Source organism: Oryzias melastigma, linkage group LG18 (assembly GCF_002922805.2).
Source record: "Oryzias melastigma strain HK-1 linkage group LG18, ASM292280v2, whole genome shotgun sequence".
NCBI lineage: Eukaryota > Metazoa > Chordata > Actinopteri > Beloniformes > Adrianichthyidae > Oryzias > Oryzias melastigma.
The window spans coordinates 19,179,407-19,203,749 of NC_050529.1; the positions used below are offsets into that span (position 1 = coordinate 19,179,407).

General features: G+C 38.4%; 1 protein-coding gene across 1 annotated transcript in view; it reads left to right on the forward strand.

The window, feature by feature from the left end:
• Positions 1–6,883: 6,883 nt before the first annotated feature.
• Positions 6,884–24,343, forward strand: part of tnfsf10l (TNF superfamily member 10, like) — a 74,326-nt gene continuing 56,866 nt past the window's right edge. Inside the window, exon 1 of the mRNA XM_024288722.2 lies at positions 6,884–7,443. Coding sequence (XP_024144490.1) covers positions 7,213–7,443 — 231 coding nt within the window. The 5' untranslated portion in view covers positions 6,884–7,212. The remainder of the gene's footprint in view (positions 7,444–24,343) is intronic.

Here is a 24,343-nt window from a genome sequence, read left to right on the forward strand (position 1 = left end):
TCTTGTAGTATTTTTCTCATAGGAGAAGACTTATTTAACACTTCCGCTCTCGTTGGGGTCCAGATGACTCCAACCATATGTTGATGTGTTTTTCCTTCCATGACAAATGTGGACAAAGGCGGACAGGATTTTATGTCTGTCATCGACATTAGTGAAACTCAAAAAATCAATGATAAAAAAAGTTCAGCGCACTGTCTTGTGGGGTCCAGATGACCCCAGTTTTAAAATAATTTACAATTAAAACTGTGTTTCTGAATATTTCTTAATTCAAATCGCGTTGGATCAGAAAACTAGATGCTTGAAAAAGCTCTGACTAGTAATACAGCTTTTGAAATTGGCGTGTCAAAGTCTCCCCTCCCCCTGTTCCCACTTAAGTGTGTGAGACATGATGAGCATCCAACACTTGTGCCATAGCGAATTGCGATTCTGGATCTTAAGTGTACGACTGGATTGATCCAGTATTGCTCGTTGTTATTTTTGTGGTGCTGATGCTAGCTTAAGGCTATGACTTTCCCACGTTTCTCTAGTTAGTAATATTAAACCCTTTGAACTGTATCCAAAATCACTAAAACTAATATGTAAATATAGCTATGCTAAGGAACTCATATAACTCTTGTGCTATCCTCGGTATGTTTTTCGTTGGGCAAGGGGTCATCTGGACCCCACAAGACAGTGCGCTAAACTTTTTTTTCCCCAATGATTTTGATGTCCATGGGGGACATGAAATCCTGTCCACCTTCATCCACATTTGACATGGGAGGGATCACACCTCAATGTAAGACTTGGGTCATCTGGACCCCATAAGATAGCACAAGGGATAACCCAGTACTTGATTTAGTTTAGGTGGTTAGAACCAGCGTTTCTAGTGCATCAGGTTGGGCGGCCTGTACAGAATCCTAGCTTTGACGGCCCTCATGTCCCTGAACAAGACAGATAGCCCCACTGATGAAACCTACAAGCCAGTCAGGATGAAGAGGTCTACCAGAAATGTTGGTGAGGGTCCAAATCAATGGGTTCTGACATTTGCCTGAAATGAACCCTTCTGCTCTCCTAGGCTTGTTTACCTTAAAAGTGGTTTCATCTGGACCGATTAAGACAGTGCAATTAACTTTTTTTTCAATGATTGTCAATCTTTACTGGTGTCCAATGACAGACATGAAGTCTTGTCCACCTTTGTCATGGAAGGGCTAACACCTCAATGTATGGGTGGGGTCATCTGGACCCCATAAGAGAGCACAAGGGTTAAACAACTAAATGTGGTCTCCAGAGCGACAGATACTAAATTTGAAACATTAGGCCTCAACTAAATAACAGAAAGTCAAACCAGACACTAACTTTATATTTGTGGCAGGAACTGCTGTGGACCAGCTGAGCCGTTCCTTTGGCCAATGTTTGCTCAACCGAAAAGGTGATGAAACGCCACGTTTTGTTTACAGTCGTTTCAATCTTTGGCCCTACTCGCCATTTATACCCACTTGTTTACATTTCACGTCGTTTTTATTAGCATCAAATGATTTGTTTACACGCCGCTTGGAGGACCCTGTGAGTTTTTGCCTCATATCCCAGGAGACATAAGCAGCGGCGCTGATCATAGAGGCCCGTTGCGGTTGGCATATAACCACGCAGATTTTTGTTCACTCGGTTTTTTGTTTGCATGTGTGTCTTAAATAACACCATACCGCATACAGATGTGGGAAACACACGCCATGAGCGGAACATAAAACAAAGAACAACACATCCGTGTGTTTGTGCACAAACGTGTTGTCATGTTCAAAGAATGAAGGCAAATCAAAGGAAAACGGGTCTCAGTTGAGGTTTTGAAGATTACAAGTTTCCGTTTTTCCACTGACCTTTACAACAGATACATTAAAAGAGGAGTGTCCAAACTTTTTGCAAAGGGAACCAGATTGGCTTGAGGGCCAACATTCTTGGAACTATTTCTAAAATGCAAACAAGCTTTTTTTTTGCAACGTCTTACTTATCATTTCTTCACAAAGGACACCAATACATCTAAATACTTTTCTACCTTGACTACCATGAATTTGTTCATTTTTACACCTGTCTTAGAAACCATGTCTCATCTGGTAGTGGGATAGGCAACTCCAGGCCTCGAGGACCGCAATCCTGCATGTTCTCCAACATATCCCACTCTGGCATGTTCTAATTGTCTGGACACACCTGAACCAGGTAATCAGTCTGGATATCTGGACATCATCCCGATACTGCGGCGATAGTTGCCTATCCCTGCTCTAGATATTAAACAGTTTCAGTGTTCTTAGCACATTTACCAAACATAGATGTTTCATGTTTCACTGACACATTGTGTGGATTGCCACTTGTCCTGGAAATGGCAACTTTTCTTACTTACTTATTTAAAGTTGACTGTTTAGAAATGGGCAAATCAGTACGGAGAGAAAATAGGATCACCTGATTTCATAATTCTTGATTTGTGCGTAACTTTGGTTTTGTGTGTATGTAATTCTTGATTTGTAACTCATATAATATATTATCATGCATAAGTACAAAAACTATGAAGTTCAAAAAATTGAAAAAGCTTGAAACTAACTACACGCACAAATCTAAAAATTATGCACAAATTGCTTGTTACACACACAAAACCACTTTTCACGCCTCCAAGATTCGTCTATAAGTGATGCGTTTAAGTGCTACTAAAGTCTCACATCAGATTTGTGTGTAAATGTAATTTTGTGTGTGCATAACAAACAATTGGTGCATCATATTTTAGAGATTTGTGCAAGTAGTTTAAAGCTGTTTTATTTTAATTTGTGCATGTGTACAGTGTATTTTTTTTAATTTTACAATTTCATGCACAAAATATGTGTGAGTTACTAATCAAGAATTACGCATGCACAAAGTGAGGTGAGTCTATTTTCTCTCCATACTAGTGTCACAGATATTTACCAGACTTTGGACATGCCGTGTTAAAAGATGCCTCACAAATCGAAGAGCTGTGCAAAACTAAATGGACGAGTCATTATATTGCTGTTTCCAGTCCTGCGTGGTCATTGGTCATAAGCTGCCTATCTATTGACTATGAAGTTGCACAAATTGGATTTGCTATAATAAATTTGCCTATAGAAACACTACAATTTCGAAAAAAAACTCCCATTTATAAAAAAAAGAAAAAGGGGGTGCTTGGAGGACAGGATCTTTAGGCATATTTTGCTAAATTCCATTGGAAATTTTTTTTTTTAGAATTAAATTAGTCACATAACCAACAAGCGGATACCACAAGCGCCACAAAAGGTCCCACAGCGTCACACAGCTCATCAAAAGTTGGGAAATAGTTGGATCCACAGCTCCTAAAATCACCAACCGGGATTTCCCAAAATCTCTTCACCCGTAGCCACTCCCATGTAACTCATCGCTGAATAAGACGCTGACGTCTCCTTTGATAGACAGAAATGTGAATGTATCTGCTGTAAATCAACGTATTGTTCACATCTGTCACTGTGTTTTTGAATGACTTTTTGTTGGTTTGTGTTTATTCACATAATTATTTAATGGAAACAGTGTAATTGGAAAATAGTGGGTTTTTTTTTTTCTTTTTTTTTTTTACATTTCTAGACCTTCGATAAATTGGAGCGCATATGGGAAATGGAAACGCAGCTAGTCATAGTCGCACTGGGTGACTTTCTCGTACATCCTATACCACTCTTAACTTTGGATTGGCCTGGCTGCAACTCTTATCTGTGAAGTTTGATCTTAAGCCAAGTGTTGTCCACATATCTGACCGGTGGGTTGGTGGTCTAGATTAAAGTCCCATTGGGACAGACGATACAGATCCGAGAGGAAGACTGACCTGAGACTCAGAAACAAGGCAATAACTTGACTGGTGTTTCTAAGAAACTTAAGAATTTTCAACAATTCGTTTATTTTACATACACTCACACACACACTTAAGAAAAACTGGTAACGTAGTCTATACAGACTAGTATACTGAAGCCTGTCCAGAAGATTGGTGAAACCAAAAACCTCTACACAGGAGGATGGGTCAAAATGTGAGGCAAAACCTCGAGACTTTCATCAGTAATTTACTGTCAATAAAAGAACGAAACAAACTTTAAGGATACAAATGTCCAAGAAGACAAACAGATGGAAGGATGACTGTAAAAAACACAAAAAAAAAATACCAACAAACAATTTTTAGACTCTTCTTTCTGCAAAAAAATGTAATTTTGTCCCAGATATTAGGGCTACGGCGATACTGAGCAATCGGGTATCGATCCGATTAATATCGTCAATATCAATACCAATATCGATATTTTTTGTGTGGGGGATGTGACATGAACCTCACAATATTGTTTTAATCACCGTGAACTTTCTTTTTTTTGTGGTACATTTCCCTTTTTTTAATTACTTGATAAACATAAAAACAGAATTAGCACGATATTTTCAATTAAATGGAAAATAATTTATTAAAATAAAAACTTCTTGAAATTCAGCAAAAAGTGAAGAAGAAAATACAGTCGACAAACCAGAAGAAACAAGGAACTATGATACAAAAATGAATCAAAATGTTTAGTGGTTAAAAAAACTGGTAAAAATATAAATAGTTTGTGACTTCTGCCCTTTAAATAGAACAATAAAAACAGGTGAAAGTAACTTTTCAAAAACAAGTCAGCATTTAAATATTGGTGGCTTTAAAATACAAAAAAAAAAAACAACACTAATAACTTTGATTTACGATGAGAAGAGCCCTGAGCAGCCTGAATAAAAGCATCTGCCTTTAATCTCTATTAAAGAGCTTTGTTTTTTTTTAACCATTACACGCACATGTGCACAAATTGCTTGCCAGCTCTTTGTGGTGGCTTAAATATAAAACAAAGGAAATAACTCTGTCTCCTCATATTACGCACTTTATTGTGTGTTTGTGGGAGGATGTGTGTCGTATATCGACAAACACAATGAGTGATGCGAAGGTGCTGTGCTTCTTTGTGGATTAGGAATGGGTGAAACATTTATGTACGAGACGTGACATTTAGATGGTGTCCCAACTGTTTGAAAACTGATCATAGAGAAGAAATTATTAATGAATAGTTTGGGTTCAGATGGAATTCTATGACACCAAGTCTTTTAGAAATCAGAATAGATCTGTGAAAAAAAGCCTAAAGCAAGATTCACAAAATATGAACTGCTTTGACGTTTCACAACAAGCCTCTTCTAACTGTAGGTGGCAGACAAGTGCTAGTAAATGTTACAAAATATGAAGAAGAAGAAGCCCCTCCCTGCTTTTCCAGGGTGAACACTAGGCTACAAGAAGATGCGTTTAGTACTTTCCTATGTATCAAAAGCCTGGTATGTGCGTAGCTTCAAGCTATATTCCCATCACCCTCAGCAACACTCGTTCAAGCAGCCACCTCCAAAGTAAAGTCTATGTAAACGTTTGTAAACCTGATCGTGCAAAATGGATCCAAGCACCAGATAGGAACTGGTGGGCACCATTAACTAACAAACTAACCAGAAAAAAAACTACAAGTTTTAGACTTTTTTTCTGGTTAGTGACTGGTGCGCACCAAATATTAACTGGTGCGCACCAGATATAAACTGGTACGCACCAGGTAGTAACTGGTACACACTAGATACTAACATGTACGCACCAGATACTAACATGTACGCACCAGATACTAACATGTACACACCAGGTTCTAACTTGTACGCACCAGATATTAACTGGTACCCACCAGGTAGTAACTAGTGCGCACCACGTAGTAACTGGTGCACACCAGATATTAACTGGTGTACACCGGATAGCAACTGGTACGCACCAGATACTAACTTATATGCACCATATACTAACTTGTATGCACCACATAGTAACTGGTGCGCACCAGATATTAACCGGTACGCACCAGATACTAACTGGTACGCACCAGATACTAACTTATATGCACCATATACTAACTTGTATGCACCACATAGTAACTGGTGCGCACCAGATATTAACCGGTACACACCAGATACTAACTTGTACGCACCAGATATTAAATGGTACTGACCAGGTAGTAACTGGTATGCACCAGGTAGTATCTCATGCACACCAGATAATAACTGGTAAACCCCAGATGATAACTGATGAGCACCAACAAGCAACTGGTACACACCAGATTACTGATGCTCACTAGGTTAGCACCAGTTACTGGTACTAACCAGATAAAAAAAAAAAAAGTAATTCATTTCTTAGACATGTTTTTTTCTGTACTTAAATTTTTATTTCTTATACTTTGATGTCCCTTTAGGAGGCTCCATAATCGTTTTACATTTAAGTTTTTTTTAGCTTCTCTAATTCTTGATTCCCAGAATAGTTGTAAACATAAAACTTTCTCATGTGAGGATCAATAAAGTCTTATGTTATGTTAAAGTTTGATGCACACGCAGATATTATTTTGAATAGATTATTATGTTCATGTTTCACATTGTTAATCTCCTGCAGGTCTGAAAAAACGGCAGATATCCTGCATAAATTAAAGAGCAGGAAAAAGCGCGCCCACTGCAGGCCATGCAGCCACTCTGAAATCAATCACAACTTTTAAGTGACATGCATGTACCCACGCACGCGCGCACAGAGAAACCATTTTAAAGTGTCTTGTTGATATTTTCTCTTGTAAGTGTTTTTTTTTTTCCTGCAAACCTGGTGTCAAAGAAACTCTGACTCAGAAGTTTGGGAAGTTTGGCGCACAGACTGCTGCCTTTAGGGGCGGAAATCCCCACATCTGTGGATGGATCGGAGTTTTAGAGACTATAAAAAGTATTTTGTTGTTGTTGTTGTTGTCTTGTTGGATATGGTGGAGTGGGATGAGTCGGGAATAGAGACCAAAAAAAAAACAAAGCTGGAGCGTGTGGGCGCGAGTGTGTGCGCGCATTCCTCCACAGCTCCAGGGTGATGAAGAGGTTAACCCTGCCCCTCTCTGCTGCGCTCTCGTCCCACTAGTGCTGCTACCACCTCCTCCTCCAACCAGCTCTTTTTTTAAATTCCTCCTCTCTCAGCAGCTGAGCGCAGAACAGACACGAACATGTCCGATCTGGACCTCTGAGGGCGTCCCCTCACCTCATCCGCGGAGCGTTCCTGCCGGGCTGGCGACCGCATGGGAATCGAACTTTGCTCCAGTCCGTGGTTGTAGTCCGTGAACGGCGTTTTGCTGCTGTTTTTTCTTTTCTGATTGCGTGCTCTCCTCATGCGTCGGGAATGCCATGGCCACTCCGAGCGCACAGCAGCAGCAGCAGCAGCAGCAGGATTACTTCAGATCGGTGAGCAGCGACTCCACCACCTACATGATGGTCCCCACCGGCGGGCCGAGCGGCTCCGCGCGCCGGGAGACGCCGTCCAAGATGTGGCTGGCGATGGTGGTGATCGTGGTGGTGGTTCTGCAGATCGCTTCCACCACCGGACTCTTTGTCTACCTAAACATGTCCATATCGCAGGTAAGGACGCGCGCCTTCTCCAGCTGCTGATCCAAATGGGTTTTTCTGTTCCAGGAAAAGTTTAGGTGGATAAAAAACGCGCCAGAGTAAGTTCCTTGGAGCCACAAGGAAACATTTATCAATTCTTCAAAGTGAAACTCATGTTGCATAAATATAACACTTCATTCAGGGTTGTAAACAAATGACTGGAAGAGGGATTTGGGCCAAGTTTCTCCTGAATTTATCTGGAAGGGGTTGAAAGTACCCCCATTTTTTTTTCATGTAAGAACTTGTCTTAAGTCCGGAATGCAGAAGCAGAGTAGTGGCAGGCAGCATCATGGTTACAGTTCATCCATGTGCGTAAAAAGGCCCAGATTGGAGCCATTTGTGTACAAAACGTGAAAGTGGAGGGTAGCCTATTATGTAGCCACATGAGACTCTGGGTCTCCCTGTGCCTGTCCCCAGCCAGGCTTGTGTTAGGAAGGGCGTAAAAATCTGTGCCAAACGACCCATGTTTCACTATGGTGACCCTTGACAGGATGTGCTAAAACACTGTCAAAGTCAAGGCCAAGATGTCAGTCATGTATTTTTATAAACTTTATAAACCAGTAACTGAACTTTAAAGTCTATCCTCTGACAAACAGGTAACCAGTGTAAAGACCTCAGAACTGGACTGATGTGGTCTACTTTCTTGGTCCTTGTGAGAACCCGAGCAGCAGAGTTCTGAATAAGCTGCAGTTTCCTGATGGATTTTTTTGGTAGTCCTGTAAAAACACTGTTACAGTAATCAAGTCGACTAAAGATGAAAGCATGCACTAGTTTCTCCAGGTCCTGCTTAGACATCAGATCTTTAATCCTTGAGATATATTTGAGATAATAGGCTGATTTTTCAGAAATGTAGGTCTGTGTCTATCACTACACCCAAGTTTCTGGTCTGGTTTGTAGTTTTTAAATGACTAGATTGAAGCTCCTTAGCAACCACCGAGGTTCATCTTTAATCTCAGTTCTGTTTTTGTTTAATTGAAGTAAGTTGTGACACATCCAGTCATTAATGTCCTCAATGCATTTACCAAGAGCCTGTACAGGGCCTCGGTCTCCTGGTGTCAGTCTAATATATATCTGTGTGTCATCTGCATAGCTATGGTAACTAATGTTGTTGTTCTTCATAACCTGGGCCAGTGGAAGCATCTAGATCAGGGGTATTCAAATCCAGGCCTCGAGGGCCGGTGTCCTACATGTCTGATATGAAATTAGCAGCAGATAAGGCAGGATTTCTGGAAAACCTACAGCAGAGAGGCCCAAATCCAGGCCTCGAGGGTCCAGAAATCCTGCCTTATCTGCTGCTAATTTCCAGGATCAGGTATGTTTAGCCAATAAGGAGCTTCAATGGAAGGTTGGTTGGAAAACATGTAGGACACCGGCCCTCGAGGCCTGGATTTAAATACCCCTGATCTAGATGTGAAATAGAAGTGGTCCTAGTATGGAGCCCTGGAGAACTCCACATGTTGTTTCTATTGGCTCAGATGTGATGTTATTAATTAGCACAAAATGTTTCCTGTTTTCTAAGTACGTTTTGAACCAGTTTCGTACTGGCCCAGTGAGACCCACCCAGTTTTCCAGTCGTCTGAGTAGTATAGAGTGGTCGAATGTTTTTGAGATCCAATAAAACTATCACTGACATTATATCCGCTGTCTGTATTCAAACGTATATCATTAGTCAGTTTTGTCAGAGCCGTTTCAGTTGAAGGTCTTCAGGCTTTCCTTCTTAAACATTACATTTTACATTTTAAAAGTTTTAACAATTTAGTGTTCGGCCTGCGACCAAATGTGTGTTTTGGATTTTGGCCCCCTGAGTGACTGAGTTTGACACCCCTGTGCTCAAAGGGGAACAACAACAGCGTGTCGAAACAGTTTCACTTTAGTTTTGCATTGTCATTAGTTTCTAAAAATAGAGAGCCTGCATTTGTAGAAACCTGTTTTGAGGCGTGAGCAACACTGAGCAGGAGATAAACATTTAAAATCTCTCTCCAAATAATCTTGAGATCTGTTGAAAAAGCTTTTAATTGTGATTAAAGTTAATTAGAACATCACCTCTGTTTTCATTTCCTATCCTCAATCTATTGGCTCCTCACATCTCCAACCTAACATTACTGAGCAGTATCAGAGTTATCCAGTCGTAGAGTTTTGAGCCAGATCCCAGCTCAGACAAGGAAGTTGTCTGCAATAGGATGCATCAGAATGGAGTGGAGCAGGGAGCTTGTAGCCCGCTAGTTGTAGCATCTAAGTCACCAGGTGCAATTTATCATCTACTCCTGATTCACCAAAATTGAAAAAAGTAAAGAAAAATTAAACCTAGAAATGCTACACATTCCCAACTAGTCATACATGGAGATAAGTTCCAGGCCCCCTCCGCGCCACTTTTCGATGTTTGGATATCCAGAACTCGTTGTTTTTTGACATGCTGGCTGTTCCTATTAGATCACAGGTCCCCAGCCTTTGGGTTGAGGAACCGGATACATAAGTGCTACTGGTTAGGGCACCAGTTCTGTGTCTTGAGGGTTGGGGGCTCCTGATTAGCATCTGTGGCCAAGCGGCCCCCGGACCGGTACTGGTTCGCGGCCTGGAGGTAGGGGACACTCAATTTGATGGGAACAGGCAGGATGGGGACACCCAAAAGATAAAAAAACTCCAAAAAGGGTTGGCAAAACCAAACATGTAGCAAAACAACAAGTTGGTGACACACTAAATGAAATGTCAGAAAGTGGCGCAGAGGGGGCCCGAACCATACGTCCATATATGAGGAGTTGGGAGTGAGAATACGTTAAGACGTAAGATAAAGTTTGACATCACTAAGCCCTTTTGGTTCCACACTTTCTCCAGAATAAATATTTCAAATATAAGGCTAAACTTTGGTGAAAGTCTGATTTAAATTTAGTTTATTTTTATCAGTTTAAAACACGTTATCTTTAACTGAACAAAAGTGGTTAGAAGCTAACCAGAGGGGAGTTGATCAAATATATGTTCTTCTAATCTACATTCTTTATATACTTTTTTCCTGGATCATAAACCAAAGAAGTTTATGTTCAGATTAATACTAAAAAGAAGACTAAGGTAGACCAAAGATATAACAATGTGATGATCTGAATCCTGAAGTCTTTTATTTTGAAATTAAATGATTCAAGCTTTTGTCAAATAGAAAAAACTAATTTGAAAAAGAACTAGTTTCTATGTTTCTATTTAAGCCAAAAAATTATAGCTGTTATAAATGTAATAAATGTATAAAAATATTTCAAAATAAGACTATCAGCTTCTATTGATCAGTAAGAAAGAGGCCCAAATCGTGCTTTTACTGTTAAAGGATGCAGATCTTAGAAAAAATTCTGACAAAGAACTTCAAGAAACCAAATCCTAAAAATAAGCAACCAAACAAAATCAACAAAGGATTAAAGAAACCAAAGGTGTTTTTTAAAAGCAGACGTCAGTGCTGCTCTCTAGATAGAGAACTGGTTTGTCCTGTCCCACATTTCTCTCCTAGCCTCTTTTTTTTCTGAGTGTGCAGCTGCGTCTGAAGTGATGTGACCAAAAAGAGCCATATGCTGACGGCGGGGGGGCACTAACCCCGACGTCTAACATTCGGGTGGGTGTGTCGTGACACATGCGGCTTCATAACTCTGGAACGTTTATAGGAGTGATGTCATCGGTGCTGGACGAGTCCACAGGTCTTTGTGATCTTTTCATAACTACAATAGTTGTTCACATATCAGCTTTTTTAATGATGCAAAGGAAATTGATTCAGAGATGGCAGAGATGAGTCTGGACCTAACGAGAACCACGTGGCTCTGCATGCGTGGGGAATCCCCCGCTTCTCATGTGAAGGCCTATTTTTAATCTGCAGATTGGCTCGTTGGTTCGATGGTGCTGGAGCGACGCGCCGTGCCAGCTGGGAAAGACAAACAGCTTCTGGAACAATGAGCATTGTGCACGGACCAATTCTCTGGCGTGGCCTCCGAGCGGCGGAGTCCAAACAGAAAGAGTATGGGAGCTTTGAACGTGTGGCCTCTGTTTCTGGACGGATCGCACTGTCGAGACAGGATAAAAGAGTACACGTCATGAGCTCCACGATCATCTTTTGATCTATTTCAAAAGCAGTTCTCTTTTATAGCTATGATTTAGCTAAAATAAAAAATCAGTTTCGTTTTCTAGGATATACTTTCTGCATCATCTTTATTTAAACACAATTTAAAACCAAACAAATCACTGTACATTAAGGCTAAAATTGTTTATAACAACTTTAATTAAAAAGTGAATACAAATATTAAAACATAGACATGCAGTATATTATCTCTCTTATGACATCACCCATAGACAATGCCCTCTTCGCCACTTCCTGTTCGTCTGTCGCCATTTTCAAACCTGTCGACAGTGATTGGTCCGAGTCGGTCTGAGTCGCGTTTTTGGAGAAACTACTGTGGCCAATCATGAAAGGGAGAATCTGTCGATCAACTGTCCGAGGTGGGGGCCAGTGAGAACCACATGCTGTTACTGAGGTATCTGATTGATATATCTTTAAATATCTTTAAAAGAACATGTTGAGAGGAAGATATGAGAGCAAGAATGGTGATTCTGACTAATAAAATGACTGAGAAATAACAGTTTATTTCTCAATTGAAGTCTATGCGACTTTGACATCTACTTCCTGTTTGCAACAGGTTGATATGTCCAGTAAATATACAGTCAATGGGATTAAAACATATTAAAACTTGAATGTAAAATAAAGCAAAATGTGAAGATGAAGTGATGAAGTGAAGATGCTTCTCTAATATTTAGTGGCAAAGGGTTCCATAGTGTTGGATCACAGATAAAAAAGCCTCGTTCACCCCGTAGACAGTACATAGAGATACTGGACTGATTATCCCCCCCCCCCTCACATCCCAAATAGGTAGTACCAACTGGTCCCAAAATCCATAGACTCCAATTGTGAAATAAACAGCTATTACTCAGAATCATCATTCTTGCTCTGATGTCTCTTTTGAACACTATTTTTTGTTTTTCATTAAATATATTTTTATTGCAAATTTTTCAAGTTACAAACCGACCAATCATATGCCTCGATAAGAGCTGGAAGTGGTAATTTCGCAACTGCACCCGGAAGCTAAAATTCCGTATCTAGAATCTAATTTTTTATTTTACTATTTTTGAAAAATTTTCAAGATTCATTTGAAGTTTTTTTTTTTTTTTTTTAAATAAAACGTTTTTTTATTTTTTATTTTCAGGGTTTGTTTTCTTCAAAATTTCAAACATTGTGCGAATTAATATAAATCAATTTTCACTTTTTTTTTTCAAATTTCCAGTCTTGTTTTCAAATTTTCATTAAATTATTTTTTCGTTCACTTTAAGCTGATGCTGATTTGACCTCATATAATTTTCCTTCAAGAACATGTTAAAAACACAATCTTTAAACGGATAGCGGACAGTAAACGGACAGTAAAAGTGGTTTCTGCTGCTGTCTCAGCTGATCAAAGCAGAATAAATCAGTGTAATAAACTGCAGCATCAACTGATTTTGTTTCCATACTCCAGTGACTAATTTTTTCGTGTTAACTGTGACCTCTTGACCCCTCGTGCTGGAGGAGGTGGAGTCTTAAGTAACGCTTTGCCCTCTCAACAACACGCGTTAACGTTTCACCTTTCCCGGCTGCAGAAGGTCGATCCCCTGATGCCAGACTTTGCATCATCGGTCTTCTCCCACACAACCAAACCGTGAACCCCAGAGCAGCTCTCCTCAGCAAATAAAGAGCCAGGAAGAAACAATAAACTGTAATCCAAGCGTCGTGGTGCAGCCGCGGCTCAGGCTCTCGTAAGCCTCCAGATCCAGGACTGTGGAGTGTGACTGTGTAAACACCAGGTACTAATACAGCACACCGGGGAGGATTTGGACTTTAGCAGCTCGGTAAATATGGGTCAACCAGTCAAAGCCAATCAATCTTTTCAGCTTCATTTGAAATATGATTAAATCACTTTAATATCAAGATATTTTGAGCAGTTTGCTGGTAAAAATGTGGGCAGATAAACAAAGTCAGTTGATTCTGATTCCAGCCATGTTTTAGGATTCTGTTGGTACTTTGATCTAAACTAAGTTTGACTGAAGTAATCTGATTACTTCAGTTGTTATTGTCCAAAGGAACCGCAATCTAAGAATGTGTCGATAATGTTACAAAATTAACCAAAGAGAATTTTATTTATTAGCAATAATCAAGGAAGATTGATAAAATAAATAGATTATTATTGCTGTTTTGTGCTTTGATTTGTCTGGATAAAAGTCATTTTCTCAACTTATGAGTGAAAAATAAAGTTTTTTACTGTTTTATATTCTTTACCGACTCACCTGTTGACGGTACTGGAAAGTTAATCACTGGTTATTTTTAGGATTAGTTGACTAATCGGGTCATGTGTGAACTGGATGTAAGACACATCTTCACCATTATTAGCTTTGAACTGTTTTAAGCTATATGCTAACTAGAAATAAAGACAATTAGCTTAATAAACCTTTAAAAAAATCCTGCAGCTTTTCCCCTCCATTTGTTTCTGGCATTAAAACAAGACTTAAATCAAATGAAGTTGGCATCTGAAACAAAGGAACTCTTTTTCACTAAAGATAAAGTTTTGGTCCAAACTATGTGATGCTCCTACTCGTAGTCGCTAATGTTAGCATAGCTTAGCTAGACGACGATCCCTCTTCATCGTTTTTATACTCTGTTAGGCTTCTTCTTCAGATGCTCATGCATCGTCGTTCTGCTGCGGTGGAACACAAGTTCTGGCTTGCAGAAATTGCATTGGACATTTTTGTCTTTTATTTATTTATTATTTTTTGTTTCTCACTTTCTAGCTCTGTCACTGTGTTGTTATAGTTCCTAAATCTTCTTAGAACTCCCTGTGCTACTGACCCAAATTAGCACTACTGCGCATGTGAAGAAGCAGCTTTAGAAAGGGTGCCCCGTAGTTTCACAAATGACTAATCGACTATTAAATTAGTCTGACTATTTTAATAGTCACCATAGTCGTGACTAATCGACTAATGGGGGCCGCCCAACAACAAGTCAGCCATTGTATTTTTTCTAAAATTGCTTCTTCAGCGTGAGTTCCATCTAATGGTTTTTAAAAGGTTAAGAATCAGTAAAAGTTTGTGTGAATTAATAGAAATCAAACTTTATTTTTTTTTTTTTAATCTATTGGACAAATGAGCTGATTTTTGAATGTCAATAAAGTTTTCAAAGGCGTGTTTGGCTCCAAAAGTCTCGTTTCCACTGAGCGGTATGGTCCGGTATTTTGAATGTTTCCATTGTAAAACGGACCCATTAAACAGTTCCGACCCGTACCTCTTGAGAGCCAACATCCATTGTAGGTCCATAGAAAAATAGAACAGGATGGTTGGGACGTTGATTGGTAGAAAGTGATAACGACATTAGAAAGCACCAATATAGCGCTAAGCTAGCTATTCCATTTTCCTCTGTATGACGGTATTCTTCGTAGCCGCCTGCAATGTTATTTCAAACAACATTAAATTCCTGTTATACACGATTAGTGCTGCCACAATAGTCGACTAATTACTGATTATGTTTTACGATTAGCCGACTTAACCAACATTATCTTTAAACTAACCAAAAACTAGATATATTCACCCTAGCTTTATCTGTGAACATGCTAGTGTGAATGCTGTAAGCCAAATTTTGCAGCTGAAGATGCTAGTGACGATAGCTGAAGATGCTGAAAGTGATAGTCAACTAAAATATTAGTTAAATGCCAAATCAGCATAAAAAAATAATAAAAAAAAGCCAAAGTTAGCCAAAACAGCTAGAATGTAGCGGAAATATTAACTAAATTAAAAAGTAGCCTAAATACAAACAACAAAAAGCCTAAATTAGCCAAAACAGCTAGCATGTATCTGAAATATTAACTAAACTCCAAAATTAGCCTAAAGAAAACCTTAATACATGTCAAAATACTCCAAAAAGCTGCAGAATGTCATTATAACTTTCAACTTTAGTACACTCTGACTCCAGATAATATAAGTTAATGACTAATAGACTATTAAATTAGTCGTCGACTATTTCAATAGCCGATTAGTCGACTAATTGTGATGTACAAAAAGTAAAGCAAGAAAAAGCCCCGTTGATGAAAATTATATTTTTAACAAAAAAATTTATTTTGGCTAAAAACGGTATAATCATAATCAAAAGACCACTTATAAAATAAATCAGAAACCTCTACACATTTCTGACATGTGACACTGGTAAATATTTGTCTGTACACACGAGGCATTGCTGTTTCTGTTGATGCTGGTATGTGGCATTCTGGGAAACCTTAGGTTTCTATAGCTTTTATGAGTTGTATAAAGTAATGAGGCTTTTCTGGTTTATTGACTGTGTGTTCTTGACATTCCACTCCTTTCATGTCCCTGATCCACTTTGTCAATGTTTGGGTTCAGCTCACTCCCCCTTACGGACAGCAGCACGCCCAGTGCTGCGTGTGAACGGGTCAAACAGCGTGGCAAACTTTCTTTGTGGCCCGCTTAGACAATCAAAAGTGCAAATTTCTCATTTTGTGCGATAAGAGTCTGTTTGTGTGTCTGTTTTGGCGATTCGACTTCCAAGCAAAGCAAAGCAGAGGGGGAAATCCTTCAGAAACACTGAAACTTTATCAACGGTTTATGAGTTCAGGTGCAGAACAACATTGTGGTTTTACTAACAGGAATACAAATAGATAAAGGAGTCAGATGTGATAGTGGGTTTTTTTGTACAAGTTGTATCAGCTAATATTTGGCCTGACGTGCAAAGAGAAATGTGTAAATAAGTCTAAGAAATTATCCAGGACTTTTATTTTGAAATCAGTTTTTTGAAGGAACTTCTTAACTTAAGCTAAGAAGCCAACAGCACTTCAAAGAAGTCATTCCTTTTACTGTAAAGGAAAACCAAAGGTAGTTAATCATTTCACAGTTGACTTCCTTATCGTCATGTCGCTCTAACAACTCGAGGAAGTTTATAGCGCGAGGCTGAGGACGAGGTCTTTCCATCTAAAGTTCAAATGTTTGAAATTAGTTATTAAAAAGAAAAGAACAGATATTTGGAGATTCCTCAGCAAACACACAGATCATCGCGGTTTTCCCATCTAAGGAGCTATTTTGGGGCAATATATATTTGAAACCCAAATAAATACTTTTGAAAAAAATTTTACAAAAAAATGTAAAATGTCCAAAACTTTTTGCTAATCTAAAATAATAATTTTCAGCTTTTTCTGTTTCAAATATTTTTCTCACTTTTAACTCTTTTTTTTGTTTTTTAATCTGAAAATTTCTATCTTATTATCATTCCACTAATACACTTTAAAGTATCCCATTAATATGAATTTCTTTGAAACATATATAGATTATTAATGTATTTCTAAACAAATGTGTCTAAATGCGTAAACTCAAAACTGAATTGATTGAGTGGATCGAAATAATCTTGGAAAGAAAAAAACTCTGAACCAAATCCATCCAGTCTCTTTTGAATCAAATCCGTTATTGGATATTACTAGAGATATCCAGCCCTACATGTACGGTCCTCGCACGTCTCTTGTGGACACTCTGCTTGTTAGAAACAGGGAAATTAGACAATCAGAGAGTATTTTGTGAGGGTATTATGTCCTACAGGTAATCACATATTACCTGTGCACAGTCAGTACTGTACCTTAGTAAATACTAGAGCAGGGATAGGCAAACTATGGGCCGTCAAACTGGAATAACTATGGTGTCTACCCATAAATAGTGCACGGCAAATGCATTGTTTAGGTGCTGAAAGGGTTCTAATTTGTCAATTGGCTCTATTTGATTTGTTAAATACTTCAAGATTATTGTAGGATGTGTGTAAACATTATAAATAACTATTTATCAGTGTTTTCCTCATCTAATGCGATACGTGTATCACACGATATCACGATAATGATACATTTATGTATCGTCGTGATATTGTGTGTAGGCCTAGCGTGGAGGAACCCCGCTCCATGGAGCAACATTCTCTCCCCTTATCTTAACATTAGCAATTTAAATAACAAAATATGTAAAAATGCTCTTTTAGGCAGAAAAACATGTTAAATTTAAAGGGATATTGGTGCGTTTTTTGATACTGGTGTATAAAATTTAGACTAATAATCTGTGGGATTGATAAATAATAATAATATTATGAAAGGCTTTGCTACTGTAGCGTACAAACAAACTTTTGATGGTTGTGTGGCTTAAACTTTGCTCTCACGAGGAGCTCTGAGATAAATAAACGGCATTATCAGCACTATTTTGTTTTAGTGTCTTATTTGTTTATTGTCTTACAGCCAGACAGATTGCTGCTCTTTAACTGGGCTGCTCTTATTTGCATAGCCTGCAGTGCACTGCTCCCCTTTGTCATTTTGAGAGACTACAACTGGAGAAAATCAGATTTGCTGATGGCATTAAGAGGATATCTGAAAAGTTTTTTTTAGATATTTTTGTAATTTTTTTAATTAATTAATGGTTGCACGTCTTTTATATATTTATTACTGTTAGCAACTAAAAGTATACAATGGAGTGGGCACAATTCCTCACACTTATAGCAGTTTTTCTTACTTTAGTGAGTTTTTTTTAGTTCCTCAAGGCACTTTATAAAATTGAAAAAGCAAGTAACAGAAAATCGAATTACATGTGTCTGTTAACTTTGGGTGACTGACTTCTAGTGCGTAATGTTTTCACTTTTCCCAGGGAGCAACAACGTGGTTGCAGTTGGCTCCCTCCATGTTCCAGCACGCTCAGAGCCAAGCATCGTAAAGCTCAGAGCCTAAACCGGTCCTGGCACGTGCAGCAGAACCTGCAGCTGCAGGGAGAGACGGAGCAGGCTGGATTAACCGTGAGGTCAACTGAACAGTTGCCCTGGGGCATTAGACGTGTCGTGGGGCCCCTGGTTACAGTAGTCGTGCTGCTTTTGCTTAAGACCCAGACGTGGTATATATGTTCATAAACCATTCTAGAGGGAGTCCAGAGTAATCTCTACAAACAACGATGGAGCTGTGAGGCAGCCAGAACGCAGAGCCGTTTACTGCAGCTACACAAAGCGTCTGTTACTCTGCAAGACGTTAAAAGTTACAGGAAAACCCTGCCCACTGCATGGTATGTGACAGGTGAGGAGTGTGTTAGAGTTTCTGTTTTACTGAGCAGGATTTACAGTAATTGTTGTGGTTTCAGTTCTGAAACTTTGTGTAATCTCCTTTATTTTTGTGTGTTTGATGTGTTGTGTTGGAAGTCCGATAGACGCTGTCAGGACAAGGTTCAGACCCTAAAGCAATTGTCTGAATCGAAAGTGGAAATGATTGAAATGCAGAGTAAAGGTACGTTCATACTAGACCTGCACAATAAATTGCAAATTTATCGTTATCACGATATCAACCTGTGATACGCATGTCGCAAAAAATGTAGGCTGCAATAAAAACATGTAGTATAGTAATTTACACAACTGAGCAATCAAATGAACCCTTCACAGTGGTGACCAATCAAATTAAATTCTTCAGTGTTAGATGGTACATTATTCCTCTGATGTGGAAATGATGGATTTCCTGTTTTGTGATTTGTTTTTGCATTGTAAGTGATATTGTTATTGCAATATTCCGGTTCCGGGTCATGAGCAGACACGTGTTATTAATATTTGATATTAAGTCCTGAACCAGATGTTGATAATTCATGTAGAGAAAATGGTATGGTCGAGTCGGGGTGGAATTATATAAGTTCGCTTCCTTAAACTCCCTTTCTAACGATCTACTTGTGATTCATTAAGTGTTATGTTATGTATTATGACATGATTGCTTGAAATAAACTATTTCATTCATTTATTCATATTGATAATAATGATCGTGTTATTGTCATCGCAATATTAATATCGTATATCGTAAGTCATATTGTCATTGCAATATTCATAATAAACATCGTAAGTGTTACTGTCATCGCAATATTAAAATTGCACATCGTAAGTCATTTTGTTATCGCAATTTCGATCATTAATATCCAACATCGTAAGTCTTATTTTCATGGCAATAATAATAATTAAGATTGTAAGTGTTATTGTCATCGCAATATTATTATCGCACATCGTAATTAATATTGTCATCGCAATATTGATCATTATTATCGCACATTGTAACTCATATCGTCATTGCAATATTAATAACAAAAATCTTAATTAATATTGTCATCGCAATATTGATCATTAACATCGCACATCGTAAGTCATATTGTCATGGCAAATATAAGAATAAAGATCGTAAGTGTTATTGTCATCGCAATATTATCATCACACATTGTAAGTCATAACGTCGAGGCAATACTAATATTGCTCATCGAAAGTTTTATTCATATTTTTTAGTCCTTGTTGGTACCGCGTGTTCAAGCGACCTCTTCCAATAAAAAGTCGATGTACAAACCCATAAATACGCGTTTTGGGCTTTTGCATTTAACACTCTCATTTTTATAATGGGCATAATAAGGCTCTCCGTACAAGATGCATGGCCAAGTGCAAGTCAAGCCAGGTCAAATTTTTACCAATAAGGGACTCTGATTGGTAGTGACGTATAGATGACGCCCTTTTTAATGGACGGAAGTACCAATCGTTAGAAAATTGATTATGTAGGAGAAATTCATAATTGTGGTTTGTGCCCGGTGAAATAAATGACACAAAGTCTTTTATACATTGGAATAGAGATGTGAACGAACAAGAAGTGCGCGTACAAGAACACACTTTTTTGAACACCCGTCACATGATCAGTGTGAACGTAGCTCCGATTAAACGTCATCACTCTATTGTTTGGTTCAACATCCGTCTATTAAAAGATGTTTAGATTCCGATTAAAGCGTGAACAGACGTCCACGTGTCTAACCTGCCGTAGCTCTTTATGCTCAATAAGCTTCTTAAAGCGTTTAGAAGAATACCGGTGTGATTCTTTGTAAAAGTGTCAGAGCGGTGTAAAAAGGCCGAGTACTTCAGTTCTAACCCTCCTTTCATGCACAAACACAAAGCCGTTCCAGACAATAGACGACTTTCCATTAAACAACAACCTAAGAAGAAAACCCAAAGGAATTTAAACACGTCCAACAAAGGAACCAAAAAGACCTTTTTTTATCCCGAATGTCAGTTTGCTTCATGTTGTTTAACCAACTTTTGCATTTTTGGACGAATCTATGACAGTTTTCTCTCCTAAAACAGATTTATGCTTTTGTAATACACTGAAGCCTTCAATTTCCTACTGACAATATCGTTTTGACCATCTCCTTTGGCGTGGAGTAAAGCCTCAAAGACAACTAAACTAAATCGCTCGTGCATGATGTCGCCCGGTCCAAATTTAAGTGGGATCATTTGACTGCCGGGAAATTTGGCTGATCCCAATAAAAGGCTTAACATGAATCATCTTCCAAGTGGTTTCTCTTTTTGGATCTAATGTTCCAGGAATTGCTGGGTTTGGTTTGATTTATTTAGTGAGTATGTGGTGATTCCAGTTATTAACATGTTTGTGAACCTCATGAGTTTGTTGCAAACAAGTTTCGTTCTTTCAGAATGTAGTTTTCTATTGTTGAATGAGGAAAATGCCCTCGGAGAAAATGAGGACTTATGGGGGTTTTGTGGGCATGTTTGGACTAGATTGGCTGTTTGTGTGAAACGCAGAACGATTTCTTGAACCTATGGCACCTAAAATTAGCAAACTACGCAGAACAACATCAGATCTGTCTCTGTAAATATTTATATTTAATTCAAAGGTACTGATAACTAACCTCCAACATCAGGCTCATTGCCAAACTAAACAGTTCGTACTCCGGCTCTGCGTCTGAGCGCCTCCCCTCCCTGTGTTAGTCCCTGTGTTAAGCTTGAGGGTCCACATTACAGAATCAAGTTACAGTCCGTTCTGAGGCTTAAAGGGAAGACAGATTTTTCTGGAGTGACACAAGCAGATCTTTTTCATTTTTAAAACATTTATTCTTTTTATGATGTGTGGCTTCAAATGTTAGGCAATTTCTCTGGCAGCAGATGAGCCTAAAGAGGCCACCATTGGTTCTCAACAGCACCAGGCGAACAGAAAAGGGAAAAAGAAACTCTTCAAATATAAAACAAGGAGTATATTTGTATTGGGATTGGGGTTTTTGACATAAAATTAACATTCTTTTATAATCTAAATCAATGAATCCTGTGTTATTCATTATTTGAAGGATAGCCTTTTTGTCTGTACAGTAAAGCTAGAACATGGTCTGCAACATGTGGCTCTTTTATCTCTTCATGGTGGCTCTCTGGCCAAAGAAAAAAAAATTGTCATTTTAAAAAAATTTCTACTTTAAGAAGTTCTATTTTAGCAACATGCTAATGTTTTTGCTAGTTTGTTGTCTACTGGAGTTTTAGGCTAATTTAGAGTTAAGCTTCTATTTTTTTGACTAATTTGTTTTTCGAGGATTTTTATGCTAATTTGGCGTTTAGCCATTATTTTAGAAAAATGCTGATGTTCTCAGCTAATGAGGGCGTCGTACAGAGTGTGTGAATGGGAATGGGACCAAAGACTAGAAATGGTATCGTCACAAACAGGAAGACGGCTGGATCCACGTCCAGCAGGTTTATTCGGAGAACAGGAGTGAAGCACAGCTTAAAAAATCCACAAAGCTAAATCAGGGTCTGGCAGGCAGAAGAGCAACATGAGCATGAGGGCATCAGACAACAACCAGGGTCCAGGCGAGGGTCGGGGCAGGCGGCAAACAATCAGAGTGGAAGACGAAGCAGGTTCAGATGAAACAGAAGATCAGGTCAGGAAGAGAACGTTCGGGGGAAACTGGTAGAGTGACATATACTGATTAGATACTGCTGGGAGGGAGTGCAGATAGAAAACAGCTCTGGAGCTTCTGGGAGTGACAGCAGGGACTGATGGGAAGTGTAGTGTGAAGACAAAGGAAGTGCTAGTACTCCGGGTGATGGACACAAATCATCTTGAATGTGTAAAATGAAACGCCCCTCCCCCAGTGGAGAGATTTTTCTCCATTTGGACATGGATGGCAGCATTTAACCCTTTAACACTGGAGACGTCGTCTGTGAGACCTAAATAACCATACTCTCACCTTTTCATTGCTATACAACTGGGTTTTAAGTCATAGCAAGTTTCTCAGGCTGATACAGACGGGAGGACAGTATCACTGTCGCTTCTTTCCCTTTTCTGGATTGACTCCTTCTTTCTTGGAGGAATGCTGGGAGAACGGCCCTTCCCAAGGTTAGTCTCAAAGTGGCTCTTTTCTTTGTTGATTCCTTCCTGGTAGATTTGGCTTCTGCTGTAATGTTAATGTGGATGGTGGCAGTGAATTCCTCCACTTCCTGGGTTTGGATTGTTACCGGTGTGTCATCCACACGTCTGACCCACGAGAGGATGCAGGGCCAGGGAAGAAAGTCAGAACCATTGACTATAAATGGGCTGGACTGAGTGACCCCTCCCCCTTGGTTCAAACAGGAAGTCATAGACTTCAACCGAGAAATAAACAGTTATTACCCAGTCATTCTGTTAGTCAGAATAACCATTCTTGCTCCATTTCCTTTCTTTTTGGCATATTACTTATTTTTTTTTGTTATTGTTATACTTTTCCTTTATTTAAAGTTATTGAAGTTATAAACTGACCAATCAGATGCTTTAATAAAAGTATGTGGTCTCACGATGATTTTTTTGAACCGTTTGATTCTCCAGAGCCCACTTTCACGTGATACGGGTATGGACTTCCAACAAGCTCACTTCTAATTGATGAGAGTCGTTGCCATAGAAACATTGGATTGATTATTAAAAAACATCTTATTCTGTTATGTTAAAAAGACACATTAACAGGACAAAATGCTAATGCACAAAACATTTATTTTGCTATAATGTTGAAGCCAACATCTTAATTTTACCAGAACAGTGAACTGAAATAACAAAAATTAAGTAGAAGTCTACGGAGCTAGATTGGGGCCAATGTTATTTAAAATACAAACAAAACAAATAAAAAACTATATTGGTGTTTGGCCAAAAAAAATATAAATTGTCCAATTTTTTTTTGCTTTTCTAAAATAAACTGAATTATTTTCAGCTTCAAATGTTAAATTTTTTTAGGTTTCAAAACTCAAAATTTTAATTTAAATTTTTTTTTCAGTTTCAAGTCTTTTTTTTCATTTTCGAATTTCAAAACTTTTGGCCCTTTTGGCGCTTTGGGGCGGAGCCAACACTAGGGACCAATCAAAATTGATGAAGGTGATAACTTCAGTCCCGGTGCATTTACTGTTTTTATTTGGGTTTCAAATAATATTGGCCCCAATTTAACTCCATAGAAGTTAAGCTAGATAAATGAAATGTGAATAATTGGTCTTCAAGAATTAATAGATGCAATATTTCTTTTAGTCATTGCTTAATTTACTGTCATTCCTTTCAACTCATAGTCATCCTTTTTAGTTTTAGATTCTATAAAAAAAGTATTAAAATGTATAAAAACTATGAATTTCTAGTTTAGCAACATCATTTAGACATCATCACCAGCAAAAAGTTACAAAATAAAAACTCTGTTTTTGTTTTTGCTGTAACACTTTGTAAATTAGTATCAATATCAATAAAACTAAACATATTTTTAAAATAATAACATATTTCTAATGATATCTGGTCCAAATTACAATTCAGGATTTAAATAATGAATGACTAAAAATGTAGTTTTATTCTTATTTTTTCCTTCATTATGAGAAAAATGCTAAAAGGTTGCTAATGCTAATGCTAAGGTTGTTGTTAAAAAACACCATCCTTAGAGAAACTCTGGAAATGCTCGTTTCCCTGACTCTGTTTTTAGTTTTGTGTCTCGTGGCATGAGTTTGTCATACATAACACAGACTATAATC